Below are 17,891 nucleotides of genomic sequence, written 5' to 3'. Positions count from 1 at the left end.
TTTTTACCTGTAGGCTGCATCCACCTGTGTTCTCATTAAGTCTGAGTTTTCCTACCTCACCTCTTCAGTCTTTTTCATCTGCCCAAGAATTGTCTTTTTCTTTTTCCTGCTTGAACACCTCTGGAAGATCTCAGTTGTCAGTCCTCTGCTTTGGTTTCTAAATCCATAACTCTAGCCTGATGCTTTTCTTGAGCTGGAGACATCCACAACCAGCCATCTAGTGTCCACCTACATACACAGTCACGATGTCTCAAACTCTGCTCCAGAACTTTCCTGTCTCCTCCTTCATCTTGTTAAATGGCACAACTATCATCCACCCTATTGCTCAAGCCAACACCTCCAAAGTATCATGAAGTTTTATTTTTTCCCAGACCCTGCATTCAGTCTATTAGTAAGACATAAGCAATCTACAAGAATATTAGTGAATTCCACTCTATCATTATCTAGGTACTGGACCACAGCCTTAGCCTGCTGACTGGTGGATTTTTCCCAAACTCATCATCCCTTCTCTGGGAGGTCTAATTTCACCTAAGTAGAACATTCTTATGTGAATCATTGTACATAATGATTTTCTTGTTTATAAATTATCAGTTGTCTCCCATCATAAGCAAAATCAAAGCCCCCACACCAGAGTCTAGCTTTTCATTTTTCATTTTTCATTCCCCATGCTCCAGACATTCTTGCTTACTTTCTCTAAATATCCCAACCCCCTTTTGTTCATGTGTCACTCAGTCCTGACTTTTTTTTTTTTTCAGAGCTGGGAACCGAACCCAGGGCCTTGTGCTTGCTAGACAAGCGCTCTACCACTGAGCTAAATCCCCAACCCCACTGAGCTAAATCCCCAACCCCAGTCACTCAGTCCTTTAGAGTTTTCCTTCCTGAGTCCCTATACAATTATTAGATAGTTTTTGCTTGGTTTTGAATTTTATGTACTATTCACTACGTGGTCTTTTCCAACTTGGTTTCTCCCCACCCACACATGGTATTACGTTTAGAAAGGAATTGATAATTAAAATCCTAACTGGTGAATGTATGGCTGTACTACAACTTTCTGGGCTGCTTCTGGTGTACTTATGAGGATTCTACTGTGCATGATGCATATGATGCAGTGTTACATATAGAGCTCTTACTGTGTTCTCACTTTCTTATGCATGACTCCCTTGGCAGCCTCATGAGTTGGTGTTATTACATGTACATTTTATATATGAAGACACACAGAGGCAAAGGGAGGGGGTAAGGTAGCAAGCTCAGTGCCATCTAGCCAGTGAGTGTGATTGCTGGAGAGTGGGTTCCACATATGCTCAGCTTCCTAAGACGATGGTTCATAGTTTTCTAAAATGATTTAGACGATACTCCCACAGCAGCATGAGTTCCCATTGTACCACAGCATCACTCATACATAATTTTGCCAAATTTGTATTTTGATTTTAATTTGCATTTTTCTGATTTTTTAAATGTTTATCAGCCACTAACATTTCCTCTTGGAAAGACAAACTGTTCGTGTCCTTTGCATATTCTTATATTGATTTGCCAGCCTTCTTTATTCTACACACTTTGTCAGCATTATGAGTTTCACACATCTTCTCCAAAGTCATGACTGTCTTCTTAATTATTCTTTTAAGATTTTTTTTATTTATGTACAGGAATGCTCTGCCTGCATATACACCTACACACCAGAAGAGGGCATCAGAACTCATCGCAGATGGTTGTAAACCATCGTGTGGTTGTCAGTAATATGTCTAGATGAGCGCCAGTGTTTTTTTGTTTTTTGTTTTCATTATGTATAACTAAACTGTTACTGCCTTCAGACACCAGAAGAGAACATTGGATCCCATTACAGATGGTTGTGAGCCACCATGTGGTTGCTGGGAGTTGAACTCAGGACCTCTGGAAGAACAATCAGTGCTCTTAACCACTGAGCCATCTCTCCAGCCCCCTGCAGCCAGTGTTCTTAACCGCTGATCCATTTCTCTAGCCCACGTCTTTTTATTGTTTATATGGTATTTCCTGCTAGAAGAAAATCCTAATTTTCACAGAGCTGAAGTTATTGTTACTAGTATTTTGCCTTTAGAATATCTCAGAGTCATAATAATATCGTCCTGGGACTGGTGAGATGGCTCAGTGATTAAAAGTTGCTTTCTGCAAAGCCTGAGTTTGACCCATGTGGTAAAAGAATACCAATTCTGTTCTCTGACTTCCATATGCATGCTGTGGCACACATATGCCCACAAACATGCATAACAATTGATTAATTAATTAAAAATTATAAAAGAATACAGTCCTGTGCTCTTTCATTTCATGTACAAGCTGAAGGGTATTCTATGTAGTTAGTTCTGTTCCTAGTTAGGGAATGCTGCTGCTTTTCTTTCTTCTTCCTCTTCCTCCTCATGATTCTCCTGCCTCTACCACCTGAGTGCTGGGATGATCAGGCCTGCTTCTCTGCTCTTGGTCCTGCCACCATCTTTTATCAGATTTCTGCATAATTGTGAGACTGTTGCACTGTGTTCTTTTCTACAATCTTTCATTCTTTCAGTATACTGAGCTCTTCCTCATGTAGTCCTGCTTTACAGTAAGTCTGACTGTCCTATCTTCTCTTCTTCACAAGTATTTTTCCTTGGCCTTTGGGCTTTCCATGTGAATGTTGATGTCTATGGGGAAGTCCTGTTGGAGTTTTCTCGGTGCTGTATTACTTTTCAGTGTCAGCTGAGAGGGCAGATGGAATGCTAGCATTCCCATGCACATGAGTGTGGTATCTCTTCTACTTAATCACTCGTATGTGTGTGATACAGCTTTGTGGCTCCACATGGGGCTAGCACATGTTGCAGAGAGAGGCACCTTGGAGGAATGAATGGTTAAGAGGAAATGCTCTGGAGCCAGCTTGCCCTGAGTTTGAGGTCATCTTGGGTAATCAACAGTCAGCATCTCCCTTGCCTTTTCTGTAGAGCAGAGCTAAAGATAGATCACTGCCACTACTGCTGTTCTATCCCAAGCCGCTTTATTTTTGTTGCTTTGTAAATTATATCTTTTTAAAATTACATTTTATTTGTTGCTGGTATCTAGAAATGCAGTTGGTTTTCAGGAATCTAGCAGTCTTGATTAAACTCTATTAAAGGTAATAATGAGATTCTTTTGAATTTCCCAAATAAGCTTTCATACATTACCCTGAAAGCAGTGACATTTGTTTCTTTCAGTTCAGTCATGCCGATGTGAGATTGGATATCATTCTCTTTGACCTTATAAAATTGGAAACTATTTCTTCCTTTAGATCCTCTGGAAAATGTGTATAGGGTTATTTGGGGGTTTTTTAAACAATATTTAGTGGAACTTGCATATAAACATATCTGAACTTGAGGTTTTCTTTTTCAAAGGCTCTTCAGTTACTGACCAGTATCTCTAGTCGTTACTGATGATGTTTATATGCAAGGAAGCTACAGCCTTCTTAGTAATGTCTGCTACTTATTCATCCAATTGCAGCTTTACTTGAATAAAGTGGTTTGTGAATTGTAACTGACGGCTTTTCCACCCTGGTCTCTATGTTCCCAGAAATAATGACAGGCACTAATCTTCAACTTGATTCTCAACTAGTTCATTACTTCTTTTTTTTTTTGGGTTCTTTTTTTCGGAGCTGGGGACCGAACCCCGGGCCTTGCGCTTCCTAGGTAAGCGCTCTACCACTGAGCTAAATCCCCAGCCCCTAGTTCATTACTTCTAAGGCCCATTTAAACTATTTTATGTCCTCCACATGGTTAGTTACCTCTTTCATGTGCCTGTCTCCTCCAGCATGGAGGATGAATCTCCCAGAATTCCTCTCTTTCTTGTGCTACCGGAACGTCCACCTTCTATTTCCTGGTCCAGTTCATTGTCATTAGGCCTTTTTATTGCCAGGTGATACTTTGACACAGTGCACAAAGGATTCTCTCTATAGGAATATTCTAATTTTTAAAATTCTGCTTTATCTGGAGAATGTCCCTTTAAAAATGTTAAGGTTTCCAAATTTTGTTAGTCTCTAAGAGGACACTTGAGGAAGAAAGTTAAGTTTCACCTTTGGATCTTACAAGGTAGCAGGAGAGACCTACTCCTCACAGTTATTTTCTGACCTATACACACTCTCTCTAATTTTAAAAAGGAGACTGTGAGGAGAGAGCTCAGTTGGTAAAGTGATTGCTAGAGGACCTGAATTCTATCCCCAGAATTTTAAAAAGCCAGGTGGAGCCCAGCATAATGGCTCACACTTTTAATTCCAGCACTAGTTAGAGACAGGTGGATCTCTGTGTTTGAAGCCAGCCTGATCTACAGAGCAAGGTTCAGGACAGCCAGAGCTACACAGAAAACCCTGTCTTGTGTGTGGGGGTGGGGGGTGGGAGGCGAAGCTAGGTGGGGTGTCATATTCATATAATCCTAGTACTGAGGAGGCAGAGACTGGGGGTTCCCTGGGGCTTACAACTGACCAGCCCAGCCTATATGGCAAGTGCCAGGCTAGTGAAACACTGTATCTCAATATAAACAAATTTTTTTTTCTTTTTTCTTTTTTCTTTTTTTTTCAGAGCTGGGGACCGATCTCAGGGCCTTGCGCTTGCTAGGCAAGCGCTCTACCACTGAGCTAAATCCCCAACCCCAATATAAACAAATTTTAAGTGAACGATGTGTATACTGAGGCTTTTCTCTGACTTCCACAAATGAATACATGCATATTAGACCTTTGCACATACATGAATACACACACACAAATTAATAAACTAATATGATATCCTGGTATGGTGGCGCACACCTATAATCCCATCATTCAGGAAGCAGCAGGGAGGCAAGAATATTGCCACAAGATTGAGACTAGCCTGATCTACATAGTAAGGGTTTTTTTTTAATTTTCTTTTGTAAAATAAAGTAAAAACAACAAGCAAGTTCACTGGAACTACTGTAGATTTATAGCAAATTTTTGATATGTAATTTCTTTTATTTATATGAGTACATTGTCGCTGTCTTCAGACACACCAGAAGAGGGCATTGGATCCCATTACAGATGGTTGTGAACCACCATGTGTTTGCTCGGAATTGAACTCAGGACCTCTGGAAGAATAGTCAGTGCTCTTAACCACTGAGCCATCTCTCCAGCCCATCTACCAACTTTTAACTTATGTAGCTGAATAGTTGGTTTTAAAACACTGCCTCAGACCTTGAGCAGGACCATTCAGCTTAGCTGCTTCTAAATTTCTAACGTATAGGAACAGGTAATAATAATGAGTTTTAAGCAATTAATTTTATATCACTTTAAGCACTTAATATTGTTTTATAGTAATAATTAATATACACTAATGAGAGTTGTTTGGTGGGAAACTCTTATTGTTATCTGAAATTTCTTTAACTCTCATTCCTGAAATATATTTTAATCTATATATACAATTTTATATTCACAGTTATTTTCTCTCAGCACATTGAGGTTATTTTTTCCATTCTCCTTTCCACTCATTTACTAATATTAGATACCATTGTTAGAGAAAAGATTGGTATTCTGAATATGTAAGAAACTTAAAACCCAGCCTAAAGGTGGTGTCACACGCCTTTAATCCCAGCACTCGGAAGGCAGAGGCAGGCAGATCTCTTTGAGTTTGAGACCAGCCTGGGCTACAGAGTGAGTTCCAAAACAGTCAGGACTACACAAAGAAACCCAACCCTATCCGGAGGTGGGGGACTTAGACCCAATAACAACAATACAACTTTAAAATGGGAAAAATATTTGAATATAGATGTCTTACCAGAGAAAACAATGGGTAGACAGAACAAAAATTGAAAAAAGCCCAAGGAAAAGGAGATCCAGCTCAGAGGGAGGCCCCAAGGCCTGACACTATTACTGATGCTATGGTGTGCTTACATACAAGGGCCTATCATGATTGCCCTCAGAAAGGCCCAACAAGCAGCTGAGTCAGATGCAGATATTTACACCCAACCAATGGACAGAAGCTGGTGACCCCTGTGATTGAATTAGGGAAAAGCAGAAGAAGCTAAGGAGGAGGGCGACCCCGTATCTCAACTAACCTGGACCCCCAGGATCTCTCAAACACTGAGCCATCAACCAGGTAGCATACACCAGCTGAAATGGGGTCCCCAACACATATACAGCAGAGGACCTCCGGGTCTGGACTCAGAGAAGATGCACCTAATCCTAGAACAGCGGAGGGGCAACCAGGAAGGGGATTAAGTCTGGACTGTAAAAAAGATTAAAGAATAAGAAAGAAAAGAAACATATGAAAATATGCTTGATACCATTAATCATCAGAAAAGCAGAGTAAAGTATGGTAGTATACCACTGCATATCCATTCAATAGCTGTAATTAAAAACAATAGACACCACAGGGTTGGGGAGGATATGGAGAAGCAGGATTCCTCCCATTCATTTTGTCCTTCCTTTCTGTGCTAAAGACTGAACCTTGCACCTTCTAAGCATGTGCGTTACCACTGAGCTGCATCTTCAGCAGCTCTTGTTAGTAGTTTCATAAAAAGTAAAACAAGGTTGAGTCCCTATGTATACAGAGGGTCGCCATGGGTGCTGGGAGCTGAACTGTGGTGCTCCTCTGGAAGAGCTCCAAGCACTCTTTGCCACCGAGCATCTCTTCAGTCCTTACTTGTTTAATTATTATTTTTCTCTTTGGTTGCATGAGTGGGCTTTAAGTTCATTTTAACTGGAATTAAAGGTGGTGCCACCACTGCCTGGCACTTTCCTTGTTTTATTTAACTCATGGAGCTGCCTTTGTTATGAGGAGTAATCTGTCATTGTTTTTGTTTATAGAGCTAGTTTTCCAGTATAGTACTGTTTACTGTTTGTTAATTGAATAATTTATCTGCCTACAGTAAATTCTTATCTATACTTAAGTCTAATTTCAGACTGTGTTCCTTGCCATCAATTCCTCTGTTCACTCTTTCCCCATTATCACGATGCTTTAACTACTGTGACCTTAGAATGCATGCTAATATTTGAAGACTACCACTTCCTTTACTCTTTTTCCCCAGAAGTTACTTTGCTTTTATTTATTCCTATGAACATGTAAAATCCTACAGAAAGGGTTAACATGTTCCTGTATTGTTCCTCTCCTCAATGGAACATCTAATAAATTTTTATCCTATTGGTTTCATCTGCTTTTTTTTTTATTTTACTCATTTATTATATATAAGTACACTGTAGTTGTCATCAGACACACCAGAAGAGGGCATCAGATCCCATTACAGATGGTTGTGAGCCACCATATGGTAGCTGGAATTTGAACTCAGAACCTCTGGAAGAGCAGTGCAGGTGGGGGGAAAACTGAAAAAATAACCATGTCTCTGCTTCTTGTGTCCCCTGAAGCTACTCCACATTAATAATGGTAAAGTGTAGGTTGGGCTTGAGATGTATAAACATTCACTGAAGTCTGCAGAATGATACGCCTTTGACACTCTTCAAACATGCAAGCTGAAGCTCCTTTACCTTGATTGGCCTTCTCATGGTCTTCCTTAAGTAGACCAGGTTTCCACAGTAGATGTTACCTTCCTACAAGCTCTTATATTTAACAGGACCTTCTTTCTCTGCATTTTTTCTAGACTCTTCAGTTTGACTCTGAAGAAACTTGTTATGCTTAAAGAAATGGACAAAGATCTTAACTCAGTAGTCATTGCTGTGAAGCTGCAGGTAAGTTGAACAGTGAGTGTTCTGGGCCTGGGGAAACTCAGATAGTGCTTTTTAATGCTCTAGCTATAGAAATCCCTGGAGCCACTCCTCTCCTCTGCTATGTGGGGAACAATAGTGGGGACCAGCTGAGCGTGAGACATACAGAGTCCCAGTTCCACCTTTAATTCAGGCCCTCAGTTTCCTTATATTTTATATTGAAGAACAAAATGGTCCTTTTTTGTTGCTGTAAAATTGTAAAAAATAAAAGGCTGTCTTTTACCCTGCACTAGATCTGGCACTGCAGTGCCCCATGACATCTGGTAGACATCTTCATCTCAGCCAGCAAAGCCTCTCACCTGCTCTGCTCCATCCCATATCACACTGCCGAAGGCTTCTCTCTGAGCCTGGCAACAATCTCTCTACCCATCCAGTTCCCAAGGCAGGCTGCCACCATGTCAGAAATATACATCCCAACTCCATGTTGGCCCAGTATCTCTGCCGCCACACACACTCCCAAACTCAGATCGCCACAAGAAGGAACACACAACACAATAACCTCTGATCCAGTTGATAAGGTATAATTGCCCACCTAAATATACAAAACCCTGTACACATCCATCCCTTAAGAACTTTCATAACGAGGCTGGGGATTTAGCTCAGTGGTAGAGCGCTTACCTAGGAAGCGCAAGGCCCTGGGTTCTGTCCCCAGCTCCAAAAAAAAAAAAGAACTTTCATAACAACCTGTAAAGGTACAGAGTAGAATCTCAACATCCGCCTCCATGTTCTCTCGGTGGCTTCTTCTCCAGTCTCCTTCGTTCCAGTCTCCTCTTTTCTCAAACCTTTCTCCCACCCATCCTTCCTTCTCATCCAATGACAGGCCTCATTCTATCTTGTGCCTGCCTTCACCTGTATGACATCCTACACTTCTTTGCTACCTGCCCAGTCGGATAAGTGAGACAGAGGCTGAAGCCTGTTGTAAACCACTCAGTGTCATAAAGGAATGCAGGGCTGTTCCAGTCTTAGTTCTCCAATTTCTGGGTTAGGAAAGTACCTTTGGAGGCCTCTTATAGGATGTAAGAAATTTCTATGCTATAATTTTAGTCTTAACAATTTAAAGTTTACTAGAGTGTTTTATATTCTAGGTAGCCTTCACACTTAATGCCTCTTACATTTAATTTTGTGTTCTCAAGGAATTCAACATATTTCACAAAAATTTGGATTCCCAAGCATTCCTGAATCTGAATTCAAAGGGAGGGAGAGGGAGAGAGAGAAAGAGAGAGACTAAATTACAAAAGCATTTAGGAATTTTGCCACTTAATAATTAAGTGGCAGAACTGAGACTGGAAACCAAAGAGTGTGTAATTTATATTTAATTAAGCTCCATTCCCAGGTCTTCCTTAACTGATCAGTCCTTCCTAATGAAGACTCCCTGGAGCTTAGTGAGATTCTGAGGTGCTTCTGTAGTGCTTAAGTATCAACTAATTCTTTCACTTGAGAGTGGTGTATTTGCTGTTTCTCTCTCTCTTTTTTTTTTAAAGATTTATTAATGTGTATGAGTGCTCTATTTACATGTATACCTGCATGCCAGAAGAGGGCATCAGATCACATTATATATAGATAGTCATGAGCTACCATGTGGTTTCAGGGAATTGAACTTAGGAAGAGCAGCCAGTGCTCTTAACCACTGAGACATCTCTCCACCCTGAATCTCATTCTTTAAAAAATACGAGGTGATTCCATAAAAAAAACCATCATATTGATTAGCTAACTTGCTATGTGATATTTATTATAGTAAATGACCTTCATTAAAATGTACAGCTGAGGGGCTGAAGAGAGGGCTCAGTGGTTGTGAGTACTAGTTCTTTTCCAGAGGACCTGAGTCGATTCCCACATAGTGGCTCACAACAGATTAGAAAAATGGGTCTGCAGTTAAAACCATGTACTTACCAGGTATGGTGGACACACCTTTGAACACAGCACTTGGAAGGCAGAGTCAGGCAAATCTTTGTGAATTCAAGGTCAACCCAGTCTGCATAGAGAGACCCTGCCTCACACAACAAAAAGAACTTGTGCTGCTCTTTCAGAGACTTCTGAGTTTTGTTCCAGCATCCATGTCAGACAGCTTACAAGAGCAGATTGCAGGGTCTTGTTGGTTGCTGGCCTAGCTCCAAATTCTGTGAGATGTACTGCCTTAAGGAAGTAAAGTAGATGGAACAGGACACCTGATAGTGTCCTTTGACCGTCATACACATGTATACACAGCTGTTCATGCCCCATACACATACACTAAATACACATATCCACATGTATTCACAATTTTTAATTAAAAAAAATAGATAACTGGCATAAGAGATGGCTTAGTAGCTAAGAGCACTGGCTGCTCTTCCAGAGGACCAAAGTTCCATTCTCTGCACCCATCTATCTGGTGGCTCCCAGTCCCAGGGCATGTAGCCCCCTCTCTGGCTTTTGCAGTCACTGCATACACACAGTATACAGAAACATATACAGAAAAAAAAACACCCATACACATAAAATAAAAAATTAAAATACATAGATAATATCTAAAGGTACTGAAAGCAATCCTGAAGCTGGGCAGTGGTGACGCACATCTTTAACCCCAGCACTTGGAAGGCAGAAACAGGTGGACCTCTGAGATTGAGGCCAGCCTGGTCTACAGAGTTCCAGGACAGCCAGGGCTACACAGAGAAACCCTGTCTCAAATAAAATAAGTAATAATAATAACTATTATTATTATTCCAAAATTGGATCCACGTTGGTACTGTCCTTCATAATTTCAAGAAGCCAATATGGGGACTCATGGGAACTAAGTCTTTGTAGAAAGATAGAAAGGTGAGACTAGTCATGTAGCATGTGGACAGGGGTCAGACCTGGCTGCACTGCACTCCTCTGTGTGCTGTGGTCTTTACCCTGTTACCTCTATGTGCAGGTGCTCTTAATACAGCTTACCATCCAGATAGTGTGTTTGAGGTTTCTGGTTTGTTTTTTTTGCAGTGCTAGAGATAAAACTACACCCCACAGAGTTTATTGGTTAGAAGGTGTTGTGTGTTGAAAGGAGTGTTTATGTAGGCCAGAGGGCAATCTTGGATATTGTTCCTTAAGGTTCCGCTCTTAATTTTTTAAAGACAAAATTTCTCTGCTCCTTGGCCTAGAACTCTCAAAATAGGTTAGGCTGACTTCAATGAGCCTCCGGATTCTTCTGTTTCAGTCTCCCCAAAACTGGGATTACAAATACACCAAGCTCTTTATGTATGTTCTGGGATTAGAACTCAGGTTTTCACATGTGTGAGAGAAGCAGAAGTTTCTACAGCTCTTTACAGCATATATTTAGATAATGGAAGTTCAAATAACGAGGGCGGCTACTATTAGAAAGTAAAATGCCTATTGGAGAAACTAGAACAAGGTGAAGGGATGAAGGAAAGTACAGGGGTGCTGATGGTAGATGCAGGTCTCCCTGAGAAAATGACAATTGTGAAAAACCAAGAGAATGACCTACACAGATCCTAAGAGGGGCATTACAGGTGGAGAAAAAAAGCCAGCTTAAAAGCCCTGCACGGCCATTGTAATGTCTGGTTCTCAGATGTCTAACTGTGGCCTGTTTGTATCTAACATGGCTTACTCTAGGTTCTCTGGCTTCATTGGCTCTGGCATGTCTGACTGAATGGAGAGGATAGGGCAGGAAAAACAAGTAAGAAATAAGGTGAGGAGTGCAGTGGAAAGGCAGAGCACCCCAGCTGTGTTTCTTGAGAGAGCTGTTCTGTGACTGAAAAGGGAGTCAGATGCCAGATTGCAAGCACTCCCTGTAATGGTGATGTTTTGGGTGAGAGAGGAGGGTGGGCTGAGGTGACTCAAGCAGGTTGGTAGAATGAATCTGCTCTTCAGTGAGAAGGGGAAGACTGGGGTAGAGCAGACTACAGGGAAACCTGAAATTCAGTTTACTGTGTGTGTTATGTTTGAGATACCAGTGAAACAGCTAGAAGGAAATACTGAAGAAACAGTAGAGACCTGAGTGTCAGGCTCGGGGAGAGAGGGCTGGGGGTTTAGGAGGAATTGATAACTACAAGACTGGCTGTAGTAAACACAAATAGACCCAGCTATGGACAGAAGCCCAGGGCCCTCCAGTGCCAGGAAGACTGGAAGGCCCTCATCCCAAGGCTGTGGTGTTCTGGGAAACAGCATATGATGCCCTGTTAAAGGCTGGAGACAGGCCAAGAAGGAACCTGGCCCATCAGACTTATCAAGAAAGAATTGTCCATCTAATGCTAGTTTTGCTAATGGTAGTTTGTTTGATGGGGAAAGGGTGACAGAAATACAAAAATACATTAGAAGTCGGAATAGGGGACTCAAGAAAGCTGTCTCCTGTGAAAAAAAAGCACGTGTGAGGTGATATCCAGTGAGGCCAGGAGAGATTTCATTTGCTTTGTTGGAAATAATAGCATATTTGCTCATGAGAGTGATCTAGGACAGTGAGTAAAATACGTGACTGTAGCAGTACCTTCTACTAGGTGAGAAAGGAGATTAGTACCTGAGTGCAGTGCTCCCTCAACTGTGGATGGGGAGATGGGTGCTTGTCTATAACAGAAGGGGAGGAAGGGTGTGTGAGGAGGAGCAGGTTTATGAGGTATGAGCTGTTCCAGCTTTCTCAGTGAAAAGAATCAAGGTTAGCGCCATTCGAGAAATGTCAGGGTCATATGTCAGGAGAACTGGGAAGATAAGGCACATCCTGCAAAGACAAACAGAGAATGGACTTGAGACATTATGAAGTGGTTCCTAGGCCGGGATACTTACCCCACTTAAGATGGGGTAAGTTTAGCCCATAAGTCAGACCACCTAGCCAAATTGTGTTGTTACACATGTTCATCTGATACAGTTGAATTTCAGACAGTCTTAAAGGACTACGAACATACAGTGATAGGGTCACTGTCTGGTACATCAAAGCCATGACTTCAGTACTCAGCACCACAAAATAAGCCTGGCTGCAAGAGTGGGAGAATTGGGGGTGGGGTGGGTTTATAAAGGCTGATTGGTGTATGTAGTTCTTTTGGTCATCTTTTAGTGGCACAGCTTTGACAGGAGTTTTTCTTGGTTTCAGGGTTCAAAAAGGATTCTTCGCTCTAATGAGATCATCCTTCCAGCCAGTGGCCTGGTGGAAACAGAGCTCCAGTTAACCTTCTCCCTCCAGGTCAGAAATTTCTAAATCTTAAAGTTTTCTAATGCTGCAACAGACTAGCACCTAAGTAGTCTTGAAATTTGGGAACTTTATTTTCCAAAAGCAGCCAGAGCCCAGTTTGAGTAGAAAGAACAAAAGTCACCCATGGGCAATAGCCAACCTGGAAGACATCTTCTAAGCAGTACCTGAGCCAGCACAAGCAGGGTGTACTGGATATGATGCTGAGGCCCAGTCTCCCTCACATAATAATAATGCGTGGTAGCTACCCACTGAACTCCACCACCACACTTAGCTTTTCCCCCTCGTTATTGATCTAATGTCAGGTCCCAATAGAATACAGCCTATTTCTATTATGTGTTATATCCATACTTCTCCCTTCATCCCTCTTAGAACATCTCTCTCATCATAGACTTGGTGACTGTGTTGACTCATATAGGAAAAACACCTGGCCAGATGGCAGAGAAAGTGGTGTTCTAGGCTTTTGTAGACCCTACCAGCACCCAGCAGAACCAGGTCCTCTGACATTTCTTTCTCACTCAGCCCAATCACTATTAAAACCAAGAGACACTACAACCATTAAAGTGCAGTCCTTTAGCAGAACCACCAAGGCCCTGGTTGCTACCCTGGTTAACCGTCTGGACTGTTTTTCTCTTCAGTACCCTCATTTCCTTAAGCGAGATGCCAACAAACTGCAGATTATGTTGCAAAGGAGGAAGCGGTACAAGAACCGGACTATCTTGGGCTATAAAACCTTGGCTGTGGGACTCATCAACATGGCAGAGGTGAGCAGAACAGTCTCAGACTACAGGTCTCTAAGTTCATTGTCACCCAGCATATGGCTTCCCCAGCCTGCAGAAAGGTATTTATTTTTTTCTTTATAGGGTAATTATTTTATTGGGAATTCAGTCTGTAACTAGTTTTCTCAATTTCTTTTACACAAAGGTTTTTTCCCATTGACTCTTTTTTAATCTTCATTTTATTTTTAAGATTTATTTATCTTATTTTATGTGTACAAGTGTTTTGTTCTAATGTATGTCTGAATCATGTGCAACCTGGAACTAGAGTCAGAGATGTTGTGAACCAACATACAGGTTCTGGGAACCAAACCCAAGTCTAGTTAAGGAGATGTGCTCCTAACCACTAAGCTTTCTCTCTAGCTCCCTTTTTCTTTTGAGATGGATCTTTCTGTATTGGCCAGTCTAGGCCCAAACTCCTCGACTCAGATGATCCTCCATTCCAGCTTCCCATGTAACTGGTACTGTAGGTGGATCCCCAGGACCAGCTCTAACTTTAATATATGTGTGTTATGTATTTTAAATTAGTTTTAGTAAGAATAATGAAAAATTCCCATATGCCAGATTTACCCAAATAATTTAACTTGATAACATATTCCTATGGTTATGTAGTATCTCTATATAATGTGGCTATTGTTTTGTGGAGGTTTTTTCCTGAGCATTTGTTTCAGGCATGAAGCCTCATTACACATTAATTCTATGCTATGTTAATTTCCTAAACCCCATTCCTTCACCACAATCAAGGTATTGACATTAGTTCAAGGTTCTGTCTGACCCACAGTCCCCAACCTCATGGTGCAGAATGTCTCAGTAATCTTCCCATGAATCCATGACCTGATCTAGGAGTTGGTTGGTTACATTTCTCTTTCATATCTCTTTGGTCTTTATCAGTCTGTGGTGGTTCCCAGCCTTTTATCCTTTTATGACCATGGTGTGGATTTTTTTTTTTTTTGAGACAGGGTTTTTTTGTGTAACCCTGACTGTTCCTTGCTCTGTAGACCAGGCTAGCCTCGAACTCAGATTCCCCTGCCTTTGCATTCCTAGTCCTGGGATTAAAGGTGTGTGCCATATTACCTGGTTTTGATGTGGGTTCTAGAAATTACAGGCTACTTACTTTATCACGTGCTCCTCAGTCTGGGATTATCTGTCATTGTCTCTAAATCAGGTTCCGTTTGTACATTTTTGGCAAAATGATCAAAGAGCACTCTTCTTCCCAGCACAGTGTGTGTTGCACAGTTGAACATGATGTCAGTTTGTGTGGAGATCAATGTTACAACTTAGTTAAGATAATGTCTACCAAAACAGGGCAGTGTGACACATACCTTTAATCCAGCACTTGGGAAAGCAGAGGTAAGTGGATCCCCGAGTTTGAGGCCAGCATGATCTTAAAGAGCTAGTTCCAGAACAGCCAGAGCTACACTGAGAAACCCTGTCTCATAAAACAGTTTAAAAGGGGGAACCCCAGAAAGGTAATGTTTGCCAGGATTTTCCACTATCAAGTTAATAAGTCTTTATTAATGAAAAATATTTTATATAGAAGTATTTGAGGCCATATAACTATATCCTTCACGATTGATGTACTAATGATGGGGGGGGTGGGATATGGGCATAAACATACCTTGGAATGCATGTGGAAATGATATGACAACCTCAAGTGTTGGTCCTTGCTTTCTAGCTTGTTTGAAACAAGGTCTTCTGAGCTAACTGACTCATGGACTGCCAGGGATAATCCTGTCTCCTCCTCCCATCTCACTACTAGGGGCACTAAGATTATAGATGCATACGACTGTAAAAATAATGCATCCATCTTTACATGAGCTCTGAGGATCCAAGTGTATGTTCTCACACTTACATGGTAAACATTTTACCTGCTGAGGCATTTCCCTATTCCCATTCTTTTAATGATTTTAGCCTGCATTAGTTACTATTTTGATGCTTGTCAATCTGTAAATTTCTTTTTATTTATTTATTTATTTATTTATTTATTTATTATATATAAGTACACTGTAGCTGTCTTCAGATACACCAGAAGAGGGCATCAGATCTCTTTACAGATGGTTGTGAGCCACCATGTGGTTGCTGGGAATTGAACTCATGACCTCTGGAAGAGCAGTCGGGTGCTCTTAACCGCTGAGCCATCTCTCCAGCCCAATCTGTAAATTTCTAATCCTGTAGCTGACTTTTGTTACTTTTTTGGGTTCTTCTTTTTTTCACCTCTTTTCTCCCACCCGTTCAGCCCCCTAACACTAGGTAGGAAAGAAAAAAAGGATAGAGGAGAAAGGGAAGAGCTCTCTGAATAAAGTCAGGGATTGGAAAGGGGACGATGGTATTTTTAGACTACTTCCTGCTGATTAGGGGCGTTGAGTTCATTGGGGCAAGTTTGATCTTTGCTGTCAGGATATCTAATTTCTTCTTGTTTTCTTTTTTGCACATGACTACTTAACAAACCATGACCAACAACCCACCCACCTCTCGGGGCCCTAGCCTTTATATACCCTCAGAAAAGTCCCCAGGATTCCAAGTGTCAATCACAAAAATTATCTGCAGCTGGTAAAATCTCTCCCTTGCTAGAGCACAAAGCAAATCATACTCAGGTTATGTGGACAGTCTGAAGCAGCACCATATAATATATATGTGTACGTGATGTTTTATGCCCTGGTTTGTCTAGTAAGAGCCCCTCTAAGCTGTTGTCTATGTCCTTTTTGATAAGACCCTCCCTTCTTTACAGGCCACCTCACTTCCTGGTACAGAATAGCTCAAGCTTATCTCCTGGAATGAACTGATTTTCTGAGACTCCTGGGGTGTTTTAGTGGAGAATAGTACTTTAAAAGTCCAATAAGGGTGGAGTATGCGAATACATGCCTTTAATACCAGCACTCAGAAGGCAGAAGCAGAGAGGCAGATGCATCTCTGAGTTTGAGATCTACCTGGTCTATACTAGCAAGTTCCAGAACAGCCAGCACTACATAGTGAGACCCTGTCTCAGGGAGAAAAAAAATCAGATCAGGTACTAACAGTAATGCTCATGTACCCAACAGGGATGACTTCTGCTGTCTCTCAGCAGAAAGAACTAGGAGGTGCATATACACACGCATGTGCACACATCATGTTCATTTCCTGTTTGTATATAGCTATTCTATCCAGAGCACACAGTGGCAACTTCAGTTCCAAACCAGTAGCATAGGACCTGATCTTGTTTTTCCTCCTCTCTTCCTTTCAATCTCCTTTCTCCAGCAGCAGAAAAACTAGGCTCCCAGTTTCCTCAATATTTCTGCTCTCTCGTGCAGTACTCCTGTGTGCCAACCAAAGACAAAGAAGAAAGAGGCTGCAAAACAGATTTTTAAATTATTTCTGTACCTTAATAAGTGAAATAGGCTGGGTGTGGTTGTGCATGTCTTTAATCCCAGCACTCGGGAGGCAGAGGCAGGTAGATCTCTGTGAATTTGAGGCTAGCCCAGTCTACATAGCGAGTTCCAGGATAGTCAGAGATAGGTAGACAGAACCTGTCTCAAAGAATAATAATAGGTGAAATAGGAAATGTATGGTCCTGGTAGTGCTTATATGTCACTTGTCCCAACACATCCTTTTGTCCTCTTGAAGTCTTATATGAGGACAAGGGACTGTGGGGAGGAATGAATAGTAACAGCATCATCCTACACTTCCAAATGGGCCAGGCCCCGCCTCTCCCTGTCTTCTGGTTCCTTTCTTCTCATCCATCACCAGGCAGCTGACCAACCATGCTTATAGGCCCAGCTTTACCTGGACTTAAACACTTTAATCCATGTAAAGGACTTAGTTGGATGTGGAACCCTAGTGATTAGCAATCATTTACAGCCTCAAGCCTCAGTTGTTGTCTTTAAGCAGATGGCCCTGATTAGCAGCTGGCACTTTCTAGAGATAACTGTGTTGTTATTGTTGTTTGTTTGTTGTATTTTAAATTGCCAGACTCAGGAGATCCTCTTACTTGAGCATCACTAATTAATGACTTAGCTAGAAGCAACTGGGAGATTTTTTTCTTTTTAAGATTCATTATTATTTTTAAATTGTGTGTGTGTGTGTGTGTGTGTGTGTGTGTGTGTGTGTGTGTGTGTGTGTGTAGTGGGGTGCAGTATGTGTACGTGAGTACCGGTATCTAAGGAGGCCAGAAGAGAGTGTTAGATCACTTGGAGCTAGATTTACCGATAGTTGTAAGCCACCCACTATGGGTTCTGGGAGCAGAACTCGGGAAGTCTACAAGAGATAGGCACTCTCAACTGCTGAGCCATCTCTAGTC

The 17,891-nt window shown here is 41.5% G+C and overlaps 1 protein-coding gene across 1 annotated transcript in view; it reads left to right on the top strand.

Moving 5' to 3' along the window:
• Pacs1 (phosphofurin acidic cluster sorting protein 1) overlaps nucleotides 1–17,891 on the top strand; it is a 131,957-nt gene that overhangs the window by 90,571 nt on the left and 23,495 nt on the right. Inside the window, 3 exon segments of the mRNA NM_134406.1 lie at nucleotides 7,570–7,657; nucleotides 12,747–12,836; nucleotides 13,481–13,606. Coding sequence (NP_599233.1) covers nucleotides 7,570–7,657; nucleotides 12,747–12,836; nucleotides 13,481–13,606 — 304 coding nt within the window.

The sequence above is a fragment of the Rattus norvegicus genome, chromosome 1 (assembly GCF_036323735.1).
Source record: "Rattus norvegicus strain BN/NHsdMcwi chromosome 1, GRCr8, whole genome shotgun sequence".
Classification (NCBI taxonomy): domain Eukaryota; kingdom Metazoa; phylum Chordata; class Mammalia; order Rodentia; family Muridae; genus Rattus; species Rattus norvegicus.
This window is presented reverse-complemented; position numbering and strand designations above follow the sequence as displayed.